The following is a 25,097-nucleotide window of genomic DNA, read 5'->3' as shown; positions in this document are numbered from 1 at the left end:
ATTAAGTATGGTTGTTGTTTTCTTTAAGGATCTGCATCCAAAATCTTACTTTCTCCTTAGTTATTAAACTCTCCCTTCTTCATCACCATCACCATCTTTTTCCCACCTTGATTTATAACATTTTGCTTACGTTATGCATATGAACCTTAACCTAGTAACTCTAAAATATACATACAAATCAGGTAAACTACCTTGATCAATGGGGAGAATCAGCTTATTCCACTTAACTCTTGTCGTCTTCCCCTTCCAAATAAATTCCTTCGACTCTTTACTGTCCACAATTTCCCCACTGGTTGATAAAAAGATGCCTAACCTGTCTATATGTTTTGGTAAGAAATTAAAAACCAAAGACATCATGTTGCCAACAAAGGTCTATATTGTCAAAGCTATGCTTTTTCCATCAATAACATCTGCCTGAGAGAGTTGAACTCTGTAAGGCTGTACATCAGAAACCTGATGTGTTTTGACTGCAGCAGTGGAGAAAATGTTTGAGAATCCATGGACTGCGAGAGCATCAAATCAGATAGCACTCAAGGAAATAAACTCAGATGATTCACTGAAACATCTGATTGTGAAACTAAAACTAAAGTTCTTTGCCACTTAATGTAATGACAGTTTTCACTACACAAGATAAACGATATTACAACTAGAAAATATTAAATGTTAAAGACGAAGGGCAGTAAAGGCAATAACATCTCTTCTTTTAGGCATAAGCTGAAGTATAATGACATGTTACAGCTTTAAGTTTTAAAGGTTATTTTATTTGCTGCCTTTGCTGTATTGAAGAAACAACCCTGTTATGCATTATTTGTTATATAATTACCATATTATGCACTACAGTTTTTTTCAACAGCCAGATGCTTTATTCAAAGTGTCGACAATCTTCTTTGAGCAAAGTGCCAAAAATCATGACTTGTAGTCTAAGAAGGTGTTTAAATCACTGGCAGACAGCTTTGTCCTGTTCGATTCTCAGCTAAAGCGTCTTCTGTGTGGAGACATGCGTGAATGGGCTTACCTTCTGTTAGAAAAATATGTATTTAAATATATGTGAAATGCTAGTTTAGAAGCAAGGTAGTTTATAATGCATTTTATTCTATTAATCATATAACAGAAGGGATAAATTCATGTGTAAATGCAAGTAGCTTCTGAAACTGCAGTGTGCTTTGACCCCTGACCCTGGCAGCTGCCAGCTCAGCAAGCTTAATGTTTATGCTTTTCATAAGTGATTATCTGCTGGGTCAGGAAATTAAATGTGTAAATCTTCCGCTCCTTCCTGATGAGATAACTTGTCCTTGTAAATAATGAAATCTTCTCTTCCTGCATGAAGTAACTTGTCCTTGTGAGATAAAAACACAGCTGGTAAAGAAAGTGAAACAGTGAACAAATATGTATGTTAAAGACTGAATCTGCTATTGTATTCGAACTGATATGAAACCTTGAATAAGTAACTTTATAGAAAGACATTATGACTGACCAGCTGGATAGCAAGGCCGTATTGTATCTAGAGGAAAAGTTTTTAAAACATACTGCATCAGCAGATTAAAAGAATAGAGGCTTGTAAGCTAAAGTGATGTAGATGCCCCGTGACATATCACGTCAGTAAGGTGGGCATAGCTTAAATGTTAAACCTATATAAAATTGTGTGCTTCCTGTTTCATGTCAGACAAAATTCTGTACTTGTATGGTTTTTTGCCTCCTGGTGTACACTAGTAAACTTTTGAATCTGAACCTCCTGTGTATTGAATTATTAATTTTATTTAACAGTTTGGTCCTTCGAGCCGGATTTCTCTTGGTAAGCTGCAGATCAGAGCGTATTGGTGGTCAAATACTGCGCAGGAGAAGTTACCGAAATGGTTCTTCTTGAGTGAAAAGACCTCCGACTGAATTGTTGTGTGTAAAGAGGCTGGCCACTTTCTGATCTAAGGCCGAAGATCGGAATTTGAACAATTTTCAATACCGGAGGCTCAGGTAGGAAGAATTTGCCTTTTTACTGTTTTAGATCAGGGACTAGGTTACAGTATATTGTTGTCAAGATTTGTTTTGCAGATCAGGGACAAAAGGAAGTACTGTATATTTGGTCATAGATCAGGGTAACAGAATAAGGTAGACAGTTATTCTAGATAAACTGTAAACAGGAACTAAGAATTTGATATCACGTGATAAAAAAGGGTTACGTAACATTTTCTTTGACATGGGTAATCAGTGCACTAAAACTTTGAGAGATCCGCCCCTAACCGAAGACGCAAAATACATGCAATTACAGCGTTCTGATAACGTTAGGTATTATACGAAATGGGTTAATAAATATGAATTTGATGGTAAACTAGATAAACCTTCACTAGTTAAACTCCTTAAACAGCTTAAATCTGATGCAGGAGGTCAGGCAAAAAAGCAACAGCAACTAGGCATACCTCAAGCACACAGGTGGATTGAGGAAGCAAATCGTAGAGAACAGAAGCTTAAAAATTCAAAAACATTATTTTTAGACAAAGAGGATAATAACTTGGTAATAGCGACAGCTCCTCCTCCCTTGCCCCCTCCCTTACCCTTTTCAGGATATGAAGCGAGTGGACAGGCTGGTCCACCTCCGCGTTATCCTGAAGTTTCAATAAGACCACAACCATTTGTTAGAGATCCTATTGAGACTAGGTCCCGAACACGTAAAACACATAGGGACACAGAATCATACCAAATAGAGAGAAATCTACAGGATGAGAGTGAGGAAGAAATATGCCCACTTATAGAAGTTCCAAATCCTCAGGCAGGACAGGAAGGGCAGGATCCAACACTCTTAGTATATAGACCATGGACACCGGAAGACATCCGGAAGGCTACTGAGGAATCCCCCATCCGAAAGTTAATTTTACGAAATTTTTAGAAGATTTATAAGGCATGAGGTTAAGTTACCACTTGAATGGGGAAGAAGTAGAAAAAGTAGTAAGACAAATTATAGGTCCAGATTGGCACATGATTTGTGGCACCTGGAATCCTCGTAATGCAGAACTTAGGCCACTCCCACATAATGACGCAGAGTTAGACAACAGAGTGAAAGGTCTGACAGACCGAATCTCTGAGAAATGGAAACCTAGAGCAGACTGGACTTACATTAACCAATGCATACAACAGGAAAATGAGACAATAGATGGATATTATGCTAGATTATTAGAATGGTTTAATAATCATAGCGGTATGTCGGTTCCTGAGAACCAAACAACTGATTCCCCGTATGAACAACAATTAAAAAATGCATTTTTGAAGGGTTGCATTATACCTATTAGTAGCTTCATTACAAAGCATATGATAGATCATCGAACAGGGAGGCTACAAGCCTTACTCGAATACGCTAGGCATGCTGAGAGACATTTTAATAGTAAAAAGAAAAAAAAGGTGCAAGTCTTCACTGCTGAAGACGGAACTGAAGCATTTGTATTACAGTCAGGTAAAAAGGGCAAGAAGAATGCCCAGGGAAACAAACAGTCTGATAAACGATCAGAAGATTTTGAAGAGAGGAAAAAGAGGTGAATGCTTCAAATGCGGGAAAAAGGGCATCTAGCAAGAGATTGTAGGCAAAACAAAAGGTAATTACAGAAGATAAGAGAGATGAGGACTGACTATATGATAGTGAGGATACATCAAATAAAAGTCAGAAATCATCAGGAAAACTTAACAAACAGAAAACAAATGTAAATGTGATAGAAGGAGTAAAGGAAGTGCAAGTAGATATGGAGGATGAAGAAACTGAAATTTTGGACTTAGCATTATTGAGCTTAGAGCTCTACTTGGCAGATCTGAAACCGAAGTTACACTTCTGGTAGAGGGAAGGAAGTCAAATTCCTGTGTGACTCAGGAGCATCACGGACTTTGATACACCCTCCAAGTTACCAGAACATTCGAATCACCTGATTATATACTAGTAAAAGCAAATGGACAGCTATACAGGGAACCACTTTCCCATGATATAACAATAACTGACCCTGTTTCAGGTATGACCCAGAGAAGTAAAATAGTTGTGTCTGCAAAGTGTCCAGTAAACCTATTGGGCAGGGACCTTATGCAGATATTTGGCATAGCAGTAGTTCCAACTGTACAAGGTATGGAGGCACAGAGACGAATGGATACCTTTGTAGTGCGATCGGAGGGTGAAACTTTTTATTGGTACAGCCAGGACCTAGTCATGACTGGTCCAGGGGCAGTAACCGAGGAGCTGATGAATGTAGCCATCAGTAAAGCCCCCTCCTTTGACACTGATCAACAGCATTTGTTACACTGTACTCTATATTACTGTACCACACCAGAACCTGATAGAGAGTATGAGCAAGAATTGTTTAGAAATCGTGCAACTAGATTGGTTTTGCGTACTTTGTACTGGGATACTGAAGGGAACAGTGTAGTTAGCTGTTCATTACCTCAAGAATTCCTTGCATTGTATAGATCAAATCGGTTGCCACATGTCAGCTTGACAAAGAACAAAAGTGTTAACTGGGCAGATTTAGGAGAAAAAATAACAAGATGGGAGAAACAGACTGATTTAGAACTATCAGAACAAGGGATACAAAAACAAAAACTGAATTAGTTGACACAGACACATCCAGCTGTACACTTGCAATCCAGCGAGGACAACTGATTAGCATTCTTATTAGAAGAAGAAGAAAAGACCTTATGTGAAATTCCAACAACTCTCTGGTCAACAGGCAAGTCAGATGTAGGATTTATTCGAACAGCAGGACCAGTTACAATAACCCCAAAGTCAGCTTTCAGACCACAGAAAAGACAATACACTTTGAGAAAGGATGCAGAAATAGGAATTAAGCCGATAATAGCAGCATTACTCAAAGAAGGAGTACTGGTAGAATCTCCTGATTCACCATGTAATACACCCCTATTTCCTGTTAAAAAAGCAAATGGGGAATGGCGGATGGTGCAAGATTTACAAGCTGTAAACAATGCAGTAATACCTAGAGCACCCACGGTGCCAGACCCACATACTTTGTTAAATGATTTAGAACCGCAACAGAAGTATTTCTCTGTGGTAGATATTAGCAATGCTTTCTTTTCAATACCTATACATCCTGATAGTCAATATTGGTTTGCATTTACATTTCAGGGTAAAAGGTATACATATACTCGACTACCACAGGGATATTGTGAGAGCCCAACAATTTTTGCACAAGAAATGGCTAGCAACCTGGCAGGATTTACCCCACCGGAAGGTAGTCAAATTCTACTTTATGTAGATGACATCTTGCTAGCAGCCCCCACCCAGCAACAGTGCAGGGAGGATACAGTAGCATTATTGAAATTTTTAGCAATACAAGGACACAAAGTAAACAAAAGTAAGTTACAACTTTGGAGAAAACAAGTTAGATACCTAGGATATGTAATATCCAATGAAGGTAGAATACTAGATGAGGAAAGAAAAACAGCAATTTTGCAAGCACCCAAGCCAACGACCAAGAAAGAAATGATGTCTTTCTTAGGTACAACTAATTTTTGTCGGAGCTGGATACCAAATTATGCTTTGGAATCTGCTCCACTGACTGATTTGATATATAAGACACCAATGGCAGCACAAGACATTTTACAATTGACAACAGAAGCAGAAACGGCTTTCTGCAGGTTGAAGCAGTTGATAGCTTCTTCATTAGTTTTAGGACTTCCAAATTATTGCAAACGGTTCTTTCAGACCGTAGATTGTAAGCAAGGGTACATGACGTCAGTATTGACGCAACAACATGGGGACAAGCAACGCCCCATAGCCTACTATTCATCACAGTTAGACCCAGTGGCGTGATCTTTGCCTCACTGTGTACAAGCAGTAGTTGCAGCCGCAATGGCAGTACAGGCTTCGGCCTCAGTGGTGTTATTCCACCCTCTCACATTGAGAGTGCCTCATGCAGTTGCAATAATTTTACTGCAAGAGAAAGTGGCATACCTTTCTCCTGCTAGACATCTTTCACATATGACTATACTGCTGAGCCAACCTCATATGACAATTGAACGATGTACGACATTGAATCCATCAACATTACTTCCAACTCCTGCGGAGGGCACACCACACAGCTGCCTGCAGGAAATTGAACAGTTAGCTTTACCTAGACAAGATCTTACAGATATGCCCTTGGATAATGCCGAGGTGACATATTACGTGGACGGCTCATGCAGAAGGGGTCCTACAGGGAAGAATCTGGTAGGGTATGCAGTAGTTACAGACACTGAAATTTTAGAAGCTCAATCCTTACCACACAACTTATCTGCACAAGCAGCTGAATTGATAGCTTTGACGAGAGCATGTACTTTAGCAAAAAACAAGTGTGTAAACATATATACTGACAGTCAGTATGCTTTTTCTACAGTACATGTATTTGCACAACAATGGAAAAATAGGTGAATGATAACATCCAGTGGAAAACCTATTAAATATGCGCAATTTATTTTGGAGTTATTAGAATCTATTCAGTTACCTACCAAAGTAGCTATTTGTAAATGTGTAGCTCATACAAAACAGCAGGATAAGATTTCGAAGGGCAATGCACAAGCTGATGCAGCTGCAAAGCAAGCAGCCTCAGACTCAGAAACTTTACTTTTAAATGAGGCATTACAACCCTCTGAGATTTTAGATTTAGACATGTTAAAAACAATGCAGACACTTACTACAAAAGCAGAAAAACAAAAATGGGTAAAACGAGGTGCAATTCTTGAGAATGGACTGTACATTTCCAAAGAAAGAAAACCAATATTGCCGTCTAATTTATTTAGATATGCAGCTTTGTTGAGCCATGGGCAGAGCCATGTCTCAAAAGGGGGGATGGTACAGTTAATAAACCGAATATTCTAAACATATGGATACACAAATTACACAAAAAAATTTTGTGCAGCTTGTCATACTTGTAACAAGCACCATGCACAAGGAGCATTTAAAACCAAGCAAGGAAGTTTTCCTATACCACCATACCCGTTCCATACTATCTGTATGGATTTCATAGAATTGAATAAATGTGAAGGGAAGAAGTTTTGTTTAGTTATTGTAGACATGTTTTCTAAATGGGTAAAAGCTTTTCCAACCAAAAATCCAGATGCAGCAACAGTGGCAAAAGCCCTGATAAAAGAAGTAATCCCTAGATTTGGCACTCCGGAAAGGATTTATAGTGACAATGGCACACATTTTGTGAATCAAACGATTCACCAGCTTGGGAGATTTTTTGGTATCTCCTTGAAGAACCATTGTGCTTACCACCCACAGTCAGCAGGACTGGTGGAAAGGTACAATGGTACCCTAAAGAACAAGTTAAGGAAGCTAGTAGAGGAGACCCAAAAGAATTGGATATACTGTCTGCCTTTAGCACTGCTGAGTATGAGAACGGTTCCAAATGTAAAGGGTTTGACTGCCTTTGAAATGATTTTTGGGAGAGCATATTATGTGCCTCAGTGGAAAGCTCTCATGCCTGCAGAACAAGAGGCTGACAGTTCGTTAGCAGAGTATATGAAGAAATTGTTAATGAATAAATCTGTTTTGCAGTTTAACTCTTTTTCAGATAAGGAACAGACCAGACCGGTGGAAGCAGTCTTGGCTCCTGGGACATACGTCTGGCTGAAAGTGATGAAAAGGAAGAACTGGGTGAGTCCAAAGTGGGAGGGACCGTACCAGGTTCTGTTGGCAACACCTACTGCAGTCAGAGTGGCTGAGAGGACGTCCTGGGTTCATTTGACGCATTGTAAACCGGTAAAGAACTTTCAACTTGATAAAAACTTTGTGACTGATATACAACCAGACCGAGATGGCCAAAAACAAAGTGAATAGAAGTTTAGAGCAACCCCAGAGATGTTGCATAATCATTTTGTTGTGTGTACATTTATTAACTGTAATTGTGACAATTTTCCTCTTGTTGTGGTTTATCCTACAAACAACTACGCAAGTGAAAGTGAAAAGGCGTGATGAGACGTCTATAGACTGGCATCCAAATTTTAACACATACCTGGCCATGAAACGTGTGTATGCAGAGACTATGAACATTTCAAATTGCTGGGTTTGCACAGCTATACCAACAGCATATGGAGGACTGATAATGTCCGATGTCCCTTTGGGGATAAATGAGACTTGGGAGAATTTACTTTTCGACACAGGAACTGTGAGATCACAGGACAAAATAGCTTTATTTTTACCTGTCACACAAAAAGGAGTTGTATGTTTCTACAAAAATGACACTCTCCAGGTGGGCTGTAGCAATTGCAATATAACCATATCTTACCGATGTTATATTAAGAATAGTAATGGCAATACTTTTTGCAATACTAATTATGACTCGTATTTAAACTCATTGAAAACAACTATGAGTGACATTCAAAAAAATTCAGTTTTGTTTAAACAATTGTCAGTTATAGATCAAAAAATGTTTCATGCAGGGCTGATGCGTATTAGTACTAAAGTAGAAAACTGTTATTTTATTTGTGGGAAAAAGGCATATAAATGGTTACCTGAGAATTGGTCCGGCAGTTGTTTTTTGGGTTACTTGGTTCCGGCAATAAGACATACTGCAGAATTACCTTTGGGTAAGATACAAAATGTAAGAGAAACAGCTCGAAAGCCCGAAGGTCCAGTTAAGAAACCTGTGAATCCAGTTGGGAAGATTGAAGCTGGTTGGAAAGACCATAATTCAGTAAAAGACAAAAGCGAATTGACTCATATGAACTTGAGTGACAGTGTTATATCCTGGGCAGGAATATTACCAGCCTATGGAGCAGTCAAATTGATCTGGGAGCTGAGGAAGTTGTCGAAACTTCTTGAAGTAATGAGTAATGCAACTTTTTCCGCCCTAGAACTAGTGACTGATGAACTGAATGCAATGAGAACTGTTGTGCTACAAAATCGGATGGCTCTTGACTTCACCATAGCGGCGAGAGGTGTTACGTGCGTGCTTATCAAAGAAGAATGCTGTGCTTATATACCTGACAATCGTCACAAGATAAATAATCACCTAGAGGTAATTCAGCAAGTATCAGCCATGACTGAACCAGGCCCAAACCCACTGACAAACTTTTTCCAGAATCTGTTTGGGGGGTGGGGTTCCATCCTAATGAACATTCTAATTGCTATTTGTGTGGGTATACTCCTAATAGGAGCATGTGTTTGCTGTGGAATTCCCTGCATGAAAAGATTAATCAAAGATTTTGTTGATGTATCTGTTACTGAAACTTTCTACCAAGATATTGAAATTGAAAGATTGATTTCAGATGACGCTTTTTCTGAAGTATAGATTGAATGACTCACCTAGCTGAAAATCCTAAGTGGAAAAGGTTAGGAGATGAAATAACATTATGCATACTTCAAAAAAAAAAAAAAAATAGAATAAAAAGTATTAATGGGGGGAAATGTTAGAAAAATATGTATTTAAATATATGTGAAATGCTAGTTTAGAAGCAAGGTAGTTTATAATGCATTTTATTCTATTAATCATATAACAGAAGGGATAAATTCATGTGTAAATGCAAGTCGCTTCTAAAACTGCAGTGTGCTTTGACCCTTAACCCTGGCAGCTGCCAGCTCAGCAAGCTTAATGTTTATGCTTTTCATAAGTGATTATCTGCTGGGTCAGGAAATTAAATGTGTAAATCTTCCGCTCCATCCTCATGAGATAACTTGTCCTTGTAAATAATGAAATCTTCTCTTCCTGCATGAAGTAACTTGTCCTTGTGAGATAAAAACACAGCTGGTAAAGAAAGTGAAACAGTGAACAAATATGTATGTTAAAGACTGAATCTGCTATTGTATTCAAACTGATATGAAACCTTGAATAAGTAACTTTATAGAAAGACATTATGACTGACCAGCTGGATAGCAAGGCCGTATTGTATCTAGAGGAAAAGTTTTTTAAAAACATACTGCATCAGCAGATTAAAAGAATAGAGGCTTGTAAGCTAAAGTGATGTAGATGCCCCATGACATATCATGTCAGTAAGGTGGGCATAGCTTAAATGTTAAACCTATATAAAATTGTGTGCTTCCTGTTTCATGACAGACAAAATTCTGTACTTGTATGGTTTTTTGCCTCCTGGTGTACACTAGTAAACTTTTGAATCTGAACCTCCTGTGTATTGAATTATTAATTTTATTTAACACCTTCATTGAAGGTTGTGCATCAGGGCCGGCAACTCGGCATGTAAAAATCTACTGCCAATCATTAGCGGACCGGAGTTCCGCTGTGGCGACCCCTAACCGGGAAAAGCCAAAAGACACAACAACAACTTACAGTCAATAAATCTTTTCATGTTTCTAAGAAATTCTGGCAAAAAGCTCTAAAAGTAAGAGGATGTCACTGAGCAAAATACTTCCCTCTGCTGGTCCCTGATGGGGTGAGTCAGTTAAGCACCAGAGTGGCACTAAACCCAACCTTAATAAATGTTAAGCACCTCTGCTTCAGTTGTTAAGGTAAGGTCCGGCACTAGGAGGTAAAATCTGACAGTACTGCCAGCAAATGATAGCAGCAGAATAAAAGATTTGGTTCTACCTGCTGTCCATCAGTAACATGTCCTGACTTCCTGTAATAAACTTAGAAAGTTATCAGAATAAAAGGATGTGTGTATTCACCTGCATTTTCTGACGGACTCAAAGTCTGAAACCTAAATGTATGCCACTATTAAGAGTTTTCAATACTCAATAATTTTTCTGAAAACCACGGACTTCATGAGGAATGGACCAAACACATGAGGCAAAAATCTGGACATTCTGTGAAAATCTGCACAGTTGAGAGGCAGGTGAGTGCAAACAGAAGGGAATGCATTACACTGCCCTGGCAGTGCTCGCTAAGTGCTTTATAACTTTGAAAGCTGGCAAAACACACAGCGTTTTTAGAATAACTTTAACTTGCAGCACATGGAGCGATAAAGGATCCATGCACTACAAAGAATTATCATTGGTCTCTGATCATAACTTATTATTATGTGTTCTCAAAATGGTTCCAAGAAATTCACCTCTCGAGCTTCACTCTTGATGAATTTCTTGGCATCCATGTAAGTCAGTTAGGATTGGTGACCCAATCCGAACCCTCTATATTATTAGCTGCAGGTTGTCTTAGGTCTGAATACCTGATATGTGTTGTTCTGCATTATGAGATACACTATTCAGTGTAATATTTTATCTGATCTAATTGTCTTAATTAAGCAATCTGCATGTTTACTTGCAGGCACAATTAGCCCTACAGTACTTTTAAGAAATAGCAGGGATTTCCGAAGTCAGGCTAAGTTTCAGGTTCACATAATATAGAAAAGGCAATAATTCCAAAGACACAATTGAACCCAAAAATGGCAGGCTGCTCCAGTTCCTCAAATCTCTTTATTCACAAAGGTATTAGCGCTTTCGCAGATGAAGCAATATAATCTGCGAAAGTGCTAATACCTTTGTGAATAAAGAGATTTGAGGAACTGGAGTAGTCTGCCTTTTTTTAGGTTCAATTGTGTCTTTGGAGTTTTTTAGTAGTATTTTATGTTGTTTAATACTTTTAATTAAATAAATGTTATGCATTAGTTTTATTCATTCATTCATTCATTCATTATTTGATAACCAACTTAACTTATCTGAAGGTCCTATCTTAGCATGTCAGTGGGCACAAGGCAGCAAAGTTAATCCTATATGTGAGACCGGCTCTTCACAGTAACTATACACACACACACACACACACACACACACACACACACACACACACACACACACACACATGCGCGCACATGAAGCACATATCTATGGACAGTTTGAAGGCACATCAATTCACCTTGGCAAGTCTTTGGGATCTGGGAGGAAAATGACACAGCCAAGAATAAAATAATAAAATAAAACATAACAGCAGAAGGAAAACATACAGACTTTGCACAGAAGGGGCTCCCACTCAGAACAAAACTGAAGAAACAAATGGTATGAGGAAATAAAACTTATAGCTACGTCACTGTGTCAAATATATTAGATTTTTTTTCACGTCAATCTTCTTACTCATCATGTAAATAGTTGTATCTTAAAATTAATGTCACTATGGTGATTGTCTAATGCTTTTGTTATATCCCTTACATTCTTCCTTATTACTATTTTCAGAGTTTTGCCTCATTATTACATATTATACCCCTTTTTGTTTATCGTTAATGGGTACTATAACTATGGAGTCCTGAATTTCTAAGATGCAGAATCAATAAGTTAGAGTATATTGTTTCTACATTATTTAAAGAACTCTACCCAAACTGGTTTATTCCAGGAAATTCATGTGTAGGAATCCCAGTGGAAATGGATAACAAAATGATTGTTGAAATAAATGTATTACTGTTTTTCATCCTGTAGAAGTTGCAGTTAGCCACCTTACTTTAAAGGAATGCCGATGCTACTTGTAGAATTTCAAACTAAAACAATGGGTGCTCACTAAACATAAGGTAAAAAAAACACTATCTGTCGATGTATTAGATACTTGAGAAAGAAACAGAACCTATGTAATAAAAGCTACTCTGAATCTAAAAATGTTACTAGCTGGGTCCTACAAAGCTCAGTAATTCTCTTTATGTCTCTCCCATATACACCAACCTCAAAAAGAATAACCTTGTCAAACTACAGCATGCCTATAACAGCATCACCAGATTTGCCACTGGTAACCCCTTTCGTACTCACCACTGTCTAAATCTAAAGCAGCTGGGCTGGCTTGAACTTCAAAACCTTCTGAAAATCCTCCCAACTAACCATGACCCACAAGATATTTTATCAACCTAATAGCACTCCTATACTACCCAATCTCATAATCCCTTATAAAAACCTAAACTCACTGCGCTCCTCTAACAAGCTTCTAGCTAGCATAACCAAAACTAATAACTTGGCAGGAGATTCCCTGTTTTCTAACACAGTGGGAAAAGACTGGAACCTCCTTCCAAATGAACTAACAACACTTTCTTCTTTGCCTCTCTTTAAACAAAGACTAAAAACATACTTTAAAACTCACTGGTTATGTCTATGTTGTAAACCTGACTAACCTTCCCTCTACTAATGTTACTTCTACACCCTACCAATTTTTCACACATATTTCTTTAATTTCTATGATGAAGAACTGAACTGCAGACCACAATGAAACAATTTGGTAGATTCCATCCTGCTTATTGTTAGTACAACCTAGTACATAATAACACTATGTCACTTTTATTGTGTAATAAAATTCATCTCACCATTCTTAATGATTTCTATACTAGTGTAAATATCTTTTTTGATCCCTTTTTTATTATTATTACTGATTTTTTTTTTATACTTATTTGAACTACTTTCATTTACGATGTTTCAACTATGTGTACCATCCTTGTTGCTGTATTTTAAGTAATTATCTAACTATTAATGTTGGAGCTTTTCTCCCCGGGCCTCTACTGAAAATGGAAGTATATCCAGCTAGACTAGCCCGGTCAACAAATGTAAAATAAAATAAAATAAAATAAATAAATAAATAATGGGATCTCTCCTTTTCAGCATCTGTTTTTCCAACATCCAATCTAATATTCTAGGCTTGTGGTTACCTAACTTTGATGAAGACTGCAAACTGTATGCAACTAATCACATGCGCAATCACTTCAGCAGGGGTGTGACTATGCCTGACAATGGTCCTAAGCGAAATAAAAAGGAATGAAGTGTGGTTCCACTTTGTAAAAATGTTTCCCACCCCTTACTATGTAAGCGGCATAGCTTTCCAAAATGGCACTTTCCTCAGGGCCTTCAACTCACTATGATTTCACCAACATGTCTGCTCAACAGTTCAAAAATTATTCTATCTGGCCCAATAATTTCTAAATGAAGTGCCTAGAACTAAGAAAGTTTTAGTTCCTAGTACTCTTTCATTTGGAGGCATTTCAATGGATATAAAACTCTTTCAGCATGTAACTTTCAAAGCATGTTGCTCAGGTCGAGAGGTATCAGATTCTTAGCTAAAACCTTCATCAGTCTCACATCCCTTAGTTACTCAGACCGATTAGCATCTTATCCTTGTACTCAGACTGCAAAGGTCTACTTCACAGTGACATTTCTCTTGCTTTTTGAGCCATAAAAGACCACTCTGTATTCAACCTCCTTACCTCCACAAACCAACAGCGCCTCAAACATCCCCACCAAACATCTCAACTTGCATCTACAAATAAATAAGACTCATTGTCAAGATATGTACCTAACCCAGCCTATCCTTCACCTATGTAACAAGCTTCACCTACATGTCAAAAAAGCAGCTGTTTCAAAATTAATGTCGATAACTGGATGGACAGTTATAAATTCTTCCCTGGTTATCCCTCATAGCCCTTTTAGACAAAGAGGGTGAACGTTATTGAATTACATAGTTGTTCAAGGGGCTTATTTGGCTAGGTTCCTACTGGTCAGGTGACTGCTTGTCTAGTATATAGAAAAGTAATATATGCATGTGAACCAATGAATATGTGACGCTAAAGTTTTAGAGATCCTGTGGGATATGGTGTTGGTACATCTGAAGAAATTTCCTTTAGGTGAAGAAACTATTCTATAGTTTTTCATTGGTGTAGTGGAATTGTTGTAAAGGTTCTGTTCCCACTTCCTTATCTTAAGTTAAATGAAGTAGATTACATCAGAATATATAATACTGTCATATAATATATTCGTAGCTATAGTGATTTATGAAACATATTTTCTTTTTCATTTCTGTGGAGGTGAGTTGTTGGGGGTTATATTTTTATAGAATGTTCCTAATTCAGCAAACTCCATTAGATGACTGTGACAAGTTTAACTTCTCTCTGTTTAGCTTTGGTATAAACCTGTATAGGTTGTGTCATTCTTCAAAATTAATGCAGCTTATTCATTAGGATACTTTCAAGAGCAGAAGAGTATGATGGAAGACAATCTGAGAATATGCATATTTTGAAGCCAGGTTTTCACATTTCACTTATGTTTACACTTTTTATGGAAGAGGAATATTGTTCATGTCACTGATTTGGGTGACTTTCTAAGAAGACAGAAGACTTTGCTGGGTATATTTGTATCCCTAGAGATGATGTAAAGTACAAATATACAGGAAATTTCTATCTTTTAATTTTTGACCTCGCCTTTACACTTTTAAATATACAGGAAGTTTCCACTTTTTAACTTTTGACCTCATCTTTACACTTTTCTTCTCAAATGCTCTTACAGCTTTGTGCTATGGACATAGGTACTTAACCCATATGACTTTTGTATCCATGTCCACCATTTATTTCCCAGTTCTGTTGAGGGAAATCACCTTCTTTACATTTTCTGCCAACACTATTCAGTACTGCCTTTGGAAACTTATAGGATATCACATCTTGTCAGCCACGTTGGTTCAGTGGTTAGTGTTGTCGCCTCACAGCAAGAGGTTCTCACGTTTGATTCTCGGCTGGAGCGCCTTCTGTGTGGAGTCTGCATGTCCTCCCTGCGGTCGAGTGATGTTAAAGACATGTAGGTAGGTGCGTGCGTGAATGGGTGTACCTTCTTTGAAGGCTGGGCATCGGGCTGGCACCTCGACACCGTAAAAATCCACTGCCAATCATTAGCAGACCGGAGTTCTGCTGTGGTGACCCCTAAGTGGGAAAAGCCGAAAGACATTATATCACAGGTACCATGGTAACAGAACCTTTTCAGATTAATGCTTTAGAGGTATGAAGATAGAATAATTGCCTGAAGTTGTGTCTCTGCTCCTGGTCAAAAGGTCCTGATACCTGCCTTATTCAAATAGTAAAGGGAAATAGATTCTTCATAGGCTTGACTAAGAAAGCAATCACTTGCATATTTTTCCAGAATTAAGCAATATCAGCAAGTCTGTCCAACTCTGTTTCTTTCACCTTTAACAAGTCTGAGTATCCCAACTGTGATGTGGGAAATAAATCTAGCATAGGATGGATCCAAAAAAATAACTGTTCAGTTTCAGTACCAACAACTCAAAAAATCTGATTTGCATTTTACTTCTCTGTAGCAAAGAATTTAAGTACCTCTGGGGTAAGCAAGCAATTTCTAACTAGAGTGCTGCTTACACTATATTCTCCTCAACTACAGAGAGGGAGTCATTGAAGCTCATTCCAATTGGTCAGTGTGACCTCCCACTACATTATCACATGAGCCAGATCCACAGTCATATGTGAAGCTCCTAGATGGTTCACAATCCACACATTTTTATCAAGCACTACAAGTTAGATTCAGCTTCCAAAGCTAGAGTTGGCCTTGCAAGGAATTTTTACAAGGGTGGTTGGTAGAAGGGGGTCGGGAACACTACAATAGATGACATAAGTGGCCGTCCAATGCTATGAGGACAGAAACAATGACATGTTATAGTACATCTGGGTGAGTTATCCACATTCAAAGTACATGGCTGAAGTTTGCTTTTATTTTTTTTTGAGAGGGGCATCAGTCCCTCCTCTCTATGTATTCTTTTCATTTTGCTCTGTGTAATTAGTTCTGGTACTATATTATATGAAAATGTGTTGTTTGGTGAAAATTAGCCTTGTTAAGCCAGTATTAGCCAACCAGGAACAATATGGTAAGTTGCTTTACCAAAATAAGTCCTAAATGCTGGATAACAATGCATGATAGTCAAGTTGTATGACTAGTGGTATTATCTTTTGCTGTTAACTATGTCAGTGTAGTAGAATAACCATCTGCTTGGAAACATACCTGATTACAAAATGGCAAAGTATGAATGGTGTTCCTTTTTCCACTGCATATCTTTTTCTGTCTCTACTGTCCAAATTATCAAACTCTATATATTTGGGGAACCTGTGTAATTAATCAGAATAGCATGGTGCCTTTCTGGAGAGGGAGAAGTTCTCTATTTGAATCCATCCATCCATCCATCTATCCACCCATCCATCCATCCATCCATCCATCCACAACCCCTTTTTCCCATTTTTGCACATGGGGCCAGGGTGTCACCTCAACAGTGACAATCATCTAGAGCCATGGATGGCTAGCCCTGCTGCAGAACTTTTCTATTTGCATCTCAGATAGGAAAGATATGGGACTGAACTATGCCTACTTCTGTTTTTGTAGTAATTATGGATTCTCATGATATTTCTGTCTTGGCTTAGCTTCTTGTAGATTTCAGTTCTAGAAATGGAAAATCACTGATTACTGTGCTTGGGTGTGTTATGCCTGCAGCCATTCACAGCTCATTGCTAGTGGAAAAAAAGCCTTGTTAGAATTGGCAATTCACTAAATAAGCCCAGTAAAGCATCCAGCACTCTAAATACAAGGAATTATGAATACTTAAGCCATCTACTAGAGAATTCCAAATCTTCTTCTCACAATCACCCCAGTCAGATCAACTAGCACGCAAACCTGGATTCTTGATATTAACACTTGCAGGGTTAGTTTACATCACATATATAATTTGATTTTCAAAAATCTAAGACAAGATGGCACTGAAAGGGAATTGTTTCTTTACAGTACCTGCCAACAATCATAAGTTCCTGTTCAGAAGCAGTGCAGCGGAACCTTTTCCAGATGTCCATTGTGAAAAGTGTGCTGCTGCTGTTAAAGATGGAGGTAAGGGAGCTCATTAAGGCCGCTACCATCACTGCAATCATCAGACCTCTGACACCTAGAGAGACAGAGAAACACATGATGCATAAGTACTCAGTAGTGATAGTACATGAGAGAACACAAACAGAGCACCAAAGATGGAACATTCATCACATGACATGAAGGAGGAGAGCTGTGATAGTGATATATGCATTAAAACAGTAGTAAGGCACCAACAAGCTATTGTCCAAAAACCTAAAGCTAAGGCCATGAAATTAATATATGCCACAATGGTTGGAGCTGTAACAGGCTTCCCTATAAAGTCAGTTAAGTCATGAAATTTTGAATTAAGATGGACAATATGTCTGACTGTCATGAAGAAATGTATATTGGCTTGATTTCACTGAAACATTATTGTTCATAAACATTTAAACAAATACGTTATTTTCTTAACTATTTTTGAAAATGTATAATTGCATTTTATACTTTTTAATATAAATAAGTTTAGAGTGTAGAAAGAGGTTGAAGTTTTCACAGTCTGAGGAAATTTTACTTCTCATGGATCTGTGAGCTATCAAATAAATGGCTGAAATGGTCTGCTACAACAAACTAGCCTTTAAATTTAGTATACAAATATTTTTGTAGTTTTCTCTTACTTCTCTCAACCACACATTATTTTAATAACAGGTAGGTAAACAGAATGTTACACATTCCAAATATTGCTAGATGACACTACTGTTTTAGTTCTTGACACATCATATTTCTAGAATGATTATTCTGTTACATTTTCTAAAAGGCAAAATTACTCAAAAGTTGGATCCCCTGATGATTTATTTAAAGAATCAGAAAAACTCAACAGAACAATGTTACTTTGACTTATCTCTGAACCGGACTTGGGGTGCGATTTGCAGACTAGTTGACCCAAGTCAGGTTATGGGAGTAGTTCCATTTGAATGGCATGTAGGGGTGATTACAATGGGCTGGACTCCAACCATGGAAATTAATTCTTGAGATATAGAATTTCACCTCTCTGCTAAGGAATTAAATTGTCCTTCAGATGAGACATTAAACTGAGGTGCCATCTACCCGAGTTGATGGTGGATGTAAAAGATACCAGAGCACTTACCATAAAAAAAAACAAGGAAAGTTCCCTGATACCCTGGCAAAATTTCCTCAGGTCAGTGTGAATATCACCTCAGGTCTACCTGAAAAGAGGCCATTTGCCTAGGAGGACCAATCTGGTCAACAAAAAGAAAGTAAATATAAGTAGCCAGAGCTTGCATGTGAATCTGAAAAGTATTAGCTGGCTCTGGAACCAGACTTGTTATTCAGGAGCGGTCTCCTCTCCCTCTCTCTCTTATCTATCTCTATCTCTCTTATTCTAGAATTATCCATCAAGGTGACTAGTTAGGTGAGACAGTCTTCTCCTGTACCTAGATGGGTGCTTACAGCTGGATTTTACAGAAGTAGATATCACCTCAAAGTGATTGTGAGCTTTGTCAAAGAAAAACACATGCACCTAACAGCTATTACAAGTATACAGTTTTCTTGGAGAGTATGGATCTGGTGCCTTAAACTGTACCACCTACTGGGTGTGGTGCTTGAGAGTGTACCACCTACTGGGTGTGGTGCTTCACAGAATAGATGGCATGGAAGGTTTGCCTGATTTAAAGGGGCACTTCAAGGCTATGCAGTTAAGGCTGTTATAATACAAATAGAGGGATATAAACCGAAGTTGAAAGATATAATGGTGAGGCAAGGAGGGACTACCCGAGATAGTGAGAGATTATTTTATTGGAAATAGGTCTTGGAGGAGAATAAAAGCTATACAGGTAGGTCATTATACATATAAACTAGCAGATAGTATGCTGAAAAGTAAGCTAGTGAGGGTACAAAATAATGAGTTTTGCTGAGGGGTCCCCAAATAAAGTGCTAGAAAGTAGCCAAAAAGGCAGAAAAGCAGGAAGTAATTGGAGAATATTAACCAAGGAACTAAGGTATTTTCAACAAATTGTCTATAGAGTAACTAATACTATAGAATGAAGGAAAATAATTGTTTGGATTACAACACAGGGATAGGATTCCACACCTGGGAATAATATCAGAATATATATATATATATATATATATATATATATATATATATATATATATATATATATATATATATATATAGACAGAGAGAGAGAGAGATAGAAGAATGATAGGTGAGTGGTTTAATATCAGAATATATATATATATATATATATATATATATATATATATATATATATATATATATATATACAGAGAGAGAGAGATAGAAGAATGATAGGTGAGTGGTTTTCCCTGGTGGAATATTTTGTGGAACTTAGAATGGACAGAGATATAAAAAGGGGAAGGGGTATTAGTAGGGTACACAGAATTACTTATGACAATTAACAAGTCAATCAAAGGAACTCTGGCAAGATTGGGAGAAAAGACTGAGTGGGCAAATTGCAAAGGATCAATGGGGAAATGTTTAAGATTTTGCACTACATGTTTTAAACAAGCATGTCCAGGACATTTGCACAGAAATAGCTGCATAGATATTGTTATACACCAAGTAGATTGATTAGGATATTACCTTAATGCCGAAAGGGTGTAGGGAGTGAATGGGAAAACTAAAAGCATGTTTTTTTTTTGGAGTGCGCACAGTAGACTAACTCTAAAATGCCCTCGGGTATATGCTGCATAAATAAGTGGAAGTTACTTAAGAGGTGATGCTGCAAAGTTACAGTAGGGGAACTAAACATTCCGGATATAAGAAGGCTTTAATGACTTTAATTATTTTAGCTGTTAAAAAATAATACTCAGAAAACAGAACTTAAGGGTTAGAATGATCTTTGGGGATATGCTAGGTAGGAAATAGAGCAGTTGAAAAGAGACTTGTTCAAAAGGGGAAAGAACACGATGCATACACTTAATTGGAATGTGTAAGACCATTACCTTCACAACAGGGACCAGAGGGATGGGTAAGAAAGGAATAATGGGGACAAGTGCAAAGGGCAGAAATAAAAGAGTAGAAATTTCCTGTAGGTTTGTATATTGGAAAATGTTTAAAGTTTGAAATGTTAAAAAAAGTTTATGAAGAAAGTGAATGTTTATAATTAATAAATATACGATTATAGTATGATGTTGATGATGAATTTAGATATGTGTTTGATAAATTGTGAGTTCAATAAAGCTGTGTTAATATAAAATAATTGAATATCTGATGCATCCAGTTTGTGACTTTCAGAAGCAAGCAGGTCACAAAAAATTATTATTTTTACATCAGGATATGACAACTGTCTTCAATTTTTATTCTAACAGTACAAATATTAAAATGTTGTATGCCTTTGAAGTTTCACATAAAATCTCAAGACCTTATATTTTTGCATTTTACATCTTGCAGTCTCAGCGTAATCAAATCTGTGAATGTCATTCACAGAAGAACCAGTGAACTACCAAGCTCTTTAAGTTTCAGTTTTCATATTACAGCAAGCCATATTTTTCATTCAGAATGTGTTCAATGCAATTGTGTCTCGCATTGCAGGAAAGTCAGAAAAAAATACAGTTTGTAATATTCCTGGAGGAGGAAACTCTAGAGGTGTTTTACACTTCTAGCTTCAAAGAGCACACACACACACACACACATATGCACACACACAAATAAGCAACCAAGTGGACCCAGGTAATTGGGGTTGAGAGAAGAGGCTGGGACAGTTTCTTTTCATTTTTTTATGCCCCCTACCCCAGTTGGGAATGCCTAGGTTGCCTTGTCCTGTATCAGGCTCTGAGTATGTCAGGGTGTAGTCTAGGACATTAATGCTGTTGGAAGTCATAGTAGCACAGTAATGCAGATGATAGCACCATGTAGCTGGAGATAATAGCACCATATGGCTGAAGATGATAGCACCATCTGGTCTGGAGATGATAGTACCATTTGGTTAAAGATGATAGCACCATGTAGCTGGAGATGACAGCCCAAAATTAGGCTTGGATGTTCTACTACATATTTCTACTCTTTAAAATATGGCTGAAGATGATTGCACTATGTGGCTGGAGATGGTAGCACCATATGGCTGGAGATTATAGCATCATGTGGCTGAAGATGGTAGCACCATATGGCTGAAGATTATAGCGCCATGTAGCTGGAGATGATAGAACCATGTGGCTGGAGATCATAGCACCATGTGGCTGAAGATGATAGCACCAAGTGGCTGGACATGATAGCACCATGGACATGACACAGTATGATGACATTGTTATTGTGGGTAATGCTATCATTAGGTCTTGTATATATCTCTGACATATGAAATAACAGGGGAGGGCAAGCTAACCCCACTGCACCCCCCCCCAGTGTTCAGTTACATGTGCTGTCCATGTTATCCCCACCAATTCATAGAGGGCACCAGAATCAATGGCATTTGTGAGCTACTAAATTGTAACAAAGTACACTGGATCTGTTCCATAACGTCCACTCCACAAGGGAAGTTAATAAGCCAAAGATATCTGTGAGGGTTTCTTGATATGGTAGGAGAAAAGGAAATTTGCAATTGCAAGGATGCATATTAAGACTTCATACAATATGGAATAAGGATAGATTCAAGAATAATTTTTGTAAAAGATGAGGTTAACAGGACAGTATGGCTATGGGGCAAAAGGGGCTTTGGACAATAGATTGGGCAGGGCTGCCTCACCGCTGATGAAGTTTTATAAGAAAGTGGTAAAGAAGTACTGTGACTACACTAGTGATATGGAGTTTAAATATAGGCGTATATTTAGGAATCTAGACAAATGATTTTTCTTTGATAATGACTAATCAAGCTGTAATGTGAAGAAAGTTAAAACGGAATTATTTCACTTTAGAGTGTTTCTGTAATTCAGTTCATCCAACTAATTTACTGACTGTCTAAGTTTAAGTGTGAATGAAAGTATTTTGGGGTATATACCTACATGAAAAAATGGTCCATTTTAAAGAGTGGAAATATGTAGTAGAACATCCAAGCCTAGTTTTGGGCACATATGTATTTTGATAGGACAGAGGCTACTTGTCAACGCAAGGGATGATCATGTTTGTAGCAGCTATATTGCAATATTTGACTAACACAAGACAGGATTTTTTACAGGTCAGGAGTTTAACAGTTCACAGATAGCAACATTTTATGTATCTCTCCTGGTTGTTAATGCTAGGAGCATTAGTAGTAGTTTCTTATTGGAAATTTGCTATACCTGCACAAAGGTGATATTGTTATTGTTTGTGAAACATGGTTAAAGAACAATGACTGGAAACCAGTTCTGTCAGGGTATAAATGTTTTACTGTAAATAGACATTCTACCAAAAATCAGGTGAAGGGGGTATGGTAGTGATTACAGATTGTGATGAGATATGTAATTATTAATATGTTTGATGATAACACCTATACTTTTAGATTGTATAACTGTGACAATAAAGACAACCCTGGAACAGTTAACAATTGTTATAAGACCGTAAAGGTCACTAAAGTCAGGTGCAGAAGACCTACAGCAAATCATATATTTCTTGTATGTAATGTAATGTATAATAATATTATGTAGATAATATGCCTTGACAAACCTTCATTCTACAATAGGCTTATAATGTTTTATTGCTATATGATTTTTATTTTCTTAATGTCCATATATCTTTTTTTATTAGTTAGCATTGATTACATAATTTTCCTGTCATGTGAGGAAATTTTCACCCCAAGACTGCAGAAATGAGCATCTATTTGTTCACTAACAGAAATAAATAAAAGAAATAACATGACTCAGTCTGATCCATATGAAATCACTAAGTCATAGGGTATGGTCACATGCTATAAAAGCTTAGTTTAGATGAGTATTGACTGTGTCATAATAACGAAAGTCACAATGCTAAATTACTATAATTTAGAAGGGAAGTTAAATCCTGGTCTGCTGTGGTAGTTTTAGTGCGTGTTCAGTAGCATTTAAATAATCTGTGCTCTAGCTACATACTGACAATGGTTATTATTAGCTTTTAGGTGTCACTTGTCATGACCAAGGATTGCGATGTCATTATGTGCTTGTGTCTGTGTGTGTGTGTGTGTGTGTGTGTGTGTGTGTGTGTGTGTGTGTGTGTGTGTCCACGCGTGTGTGCTTGTGTTTGTGCATGTGTATTTCTGTGTCCATGTGTGTCTGTGTCTGCACCCATTGCAATATTATCACACAGAAAACACTGAAGAAAAAAAAACATTTCAGTACAGTTTATATAATTCCACTGAGTTCTTAAATACATCATTACTCATATAATAAAACAGATGTTCAGCAGTTGCCTGTGAATTATTTTTGATCAATTTAATAAGTCTCTGTATCTCTGTAACCCATCACTGGAACTTTTTTATTAAAATTATACACTATATATATATATAAATATATATATCTTGTTATATACAGATGACTTCAAATCAAAAGACTGAAATTAAAGTCTCACCTATGGGCATAAGTTCTATCACCAGTTTTGGATATGCAATGTTAGAACAGCCAACTGTTGTACTGCAAACTGATTTGCATATTTCTGGATCGACACAGCCCACTTCATCTAGGGGAGGAAAAAAAAAACAGGTAGGGTTAGCATACCTACTTTGTTAACCATGTAAGAGACACTAAAAACAAATACTGTTTGCAAAGTTGAACTAGGTGTATTTTCTGGCTAAGTGACTTTGTCAGTCACATAGTAAGCAAGTGGAGCTTGAGGGAATCACACCAAAATTTTATAGCCTTGAATGGTAATACAGCACTGTTATTCATGAGGTCAGGTGTGGATAGCCTTCACCCTGTGATCAATGTGCACCAGACAGAGATAAGCCCAACATTACATGCAAGTCAACCGAGGTGAATCTTTAAATGTATGTCTGCTTGACAGTTTGCAGTAGTTTTGTAACCACAATAGGTTACGTGATAACTATAACAGGAAACTGCCTCACTGATTCCTGTTAAGGTACATTAAACGTTTTACACCTCTTGTATGTCTCGTAGGGTGTCTGCTTTCCATACTATGGAGCAGCCGTCTGTCCATGATACAGTTACCATCAGCAACTGCTGTGCCTAGAATGTCTCTCCTGCATTGTCATGCATGTGTGAAGTTCTGCCAGAGGGATAAATAAAGAAATGCATAAAGTTGCAGCTGACATTTTGGACAGTGTCACTAATTACACCATTGCACGACTGGATAAAGTAATCACAGTACATCTTCCCATGTATTGTATATAGTGTTCAGAAAGCACAACAAGTACTTGAGCAACACACAAATTTGTAATTATATTTTTCTTATAGTTTACAGCCTAAAATGTATACTGAATATAATATATGCTCTACTTAAAATACCAGCCAGAACATGATGGTACATTTTTAGAATGTCCAGACTTATGTGTTGCTTTTAATTTTCAGCTAATCTAATGAGTACAATCCTATCAATTTATGTTTTAATTTGTTTGCAGCTTGATAGCCAAGGGTGTATGATCAGGAGCCAAGATTTCCCTTTATTGCAACTGACCATAAAGGATAATGCTGGCACATAAATTTTATATCAGAAAAAACAACAATTGGTTACATAAATTTTATAGTA

General features: G+C 37.4%; 1 protein-coding gene across 1 annotated transcript in view; it reads right to left on the bottom strand.

Moving 5' to 3' along the window:
• Positions 1 to 25,097, bottom strand: part of SLC5A9 (solute carrier family 5 member 9) — a 919,403-nt gene that overhangs the window by 98,070 nt on the left and 796,236 nt on the right. Inside the window, exons 8-9 of the mRNA XM_044085977.1 lie at positions 23,964 to 24,071; positions 17,417 to 17,567 (exon numbers count right to left, since the gene is read on the bottom strand). Of these exons, the coding sequence (XP_043941912.1) occupies positions 17,417 to 17,567; positions 23,964 to 24,071 (259 nt within the window). The remainder of the gene's footprint in view (positions 1 to 17,416; positions 17,568 to 23,963; positions 24,072 to 25,097) is intronic.

Source organism: Protopterus annectens, chromosome 10.part0, assembly GCF_019279795.1.
Source record: "Protopterus annectens isolate FY-2018-M chromosome 10.part0, PAN1.0, whole genome shotgun sequence".
In the NCBI taxonomy this organism is placed as follows: Eukaryota; Metazoa; Chordata; order Ceratodontiformes; family Protopteridae; genus Protopterus; species Protopterus annectens.
The sequence above is the reverse complement of the archived record's forward strand: the minus strand, read 5'-3'. Positions and strand labels throughout refer to the sequence as shown.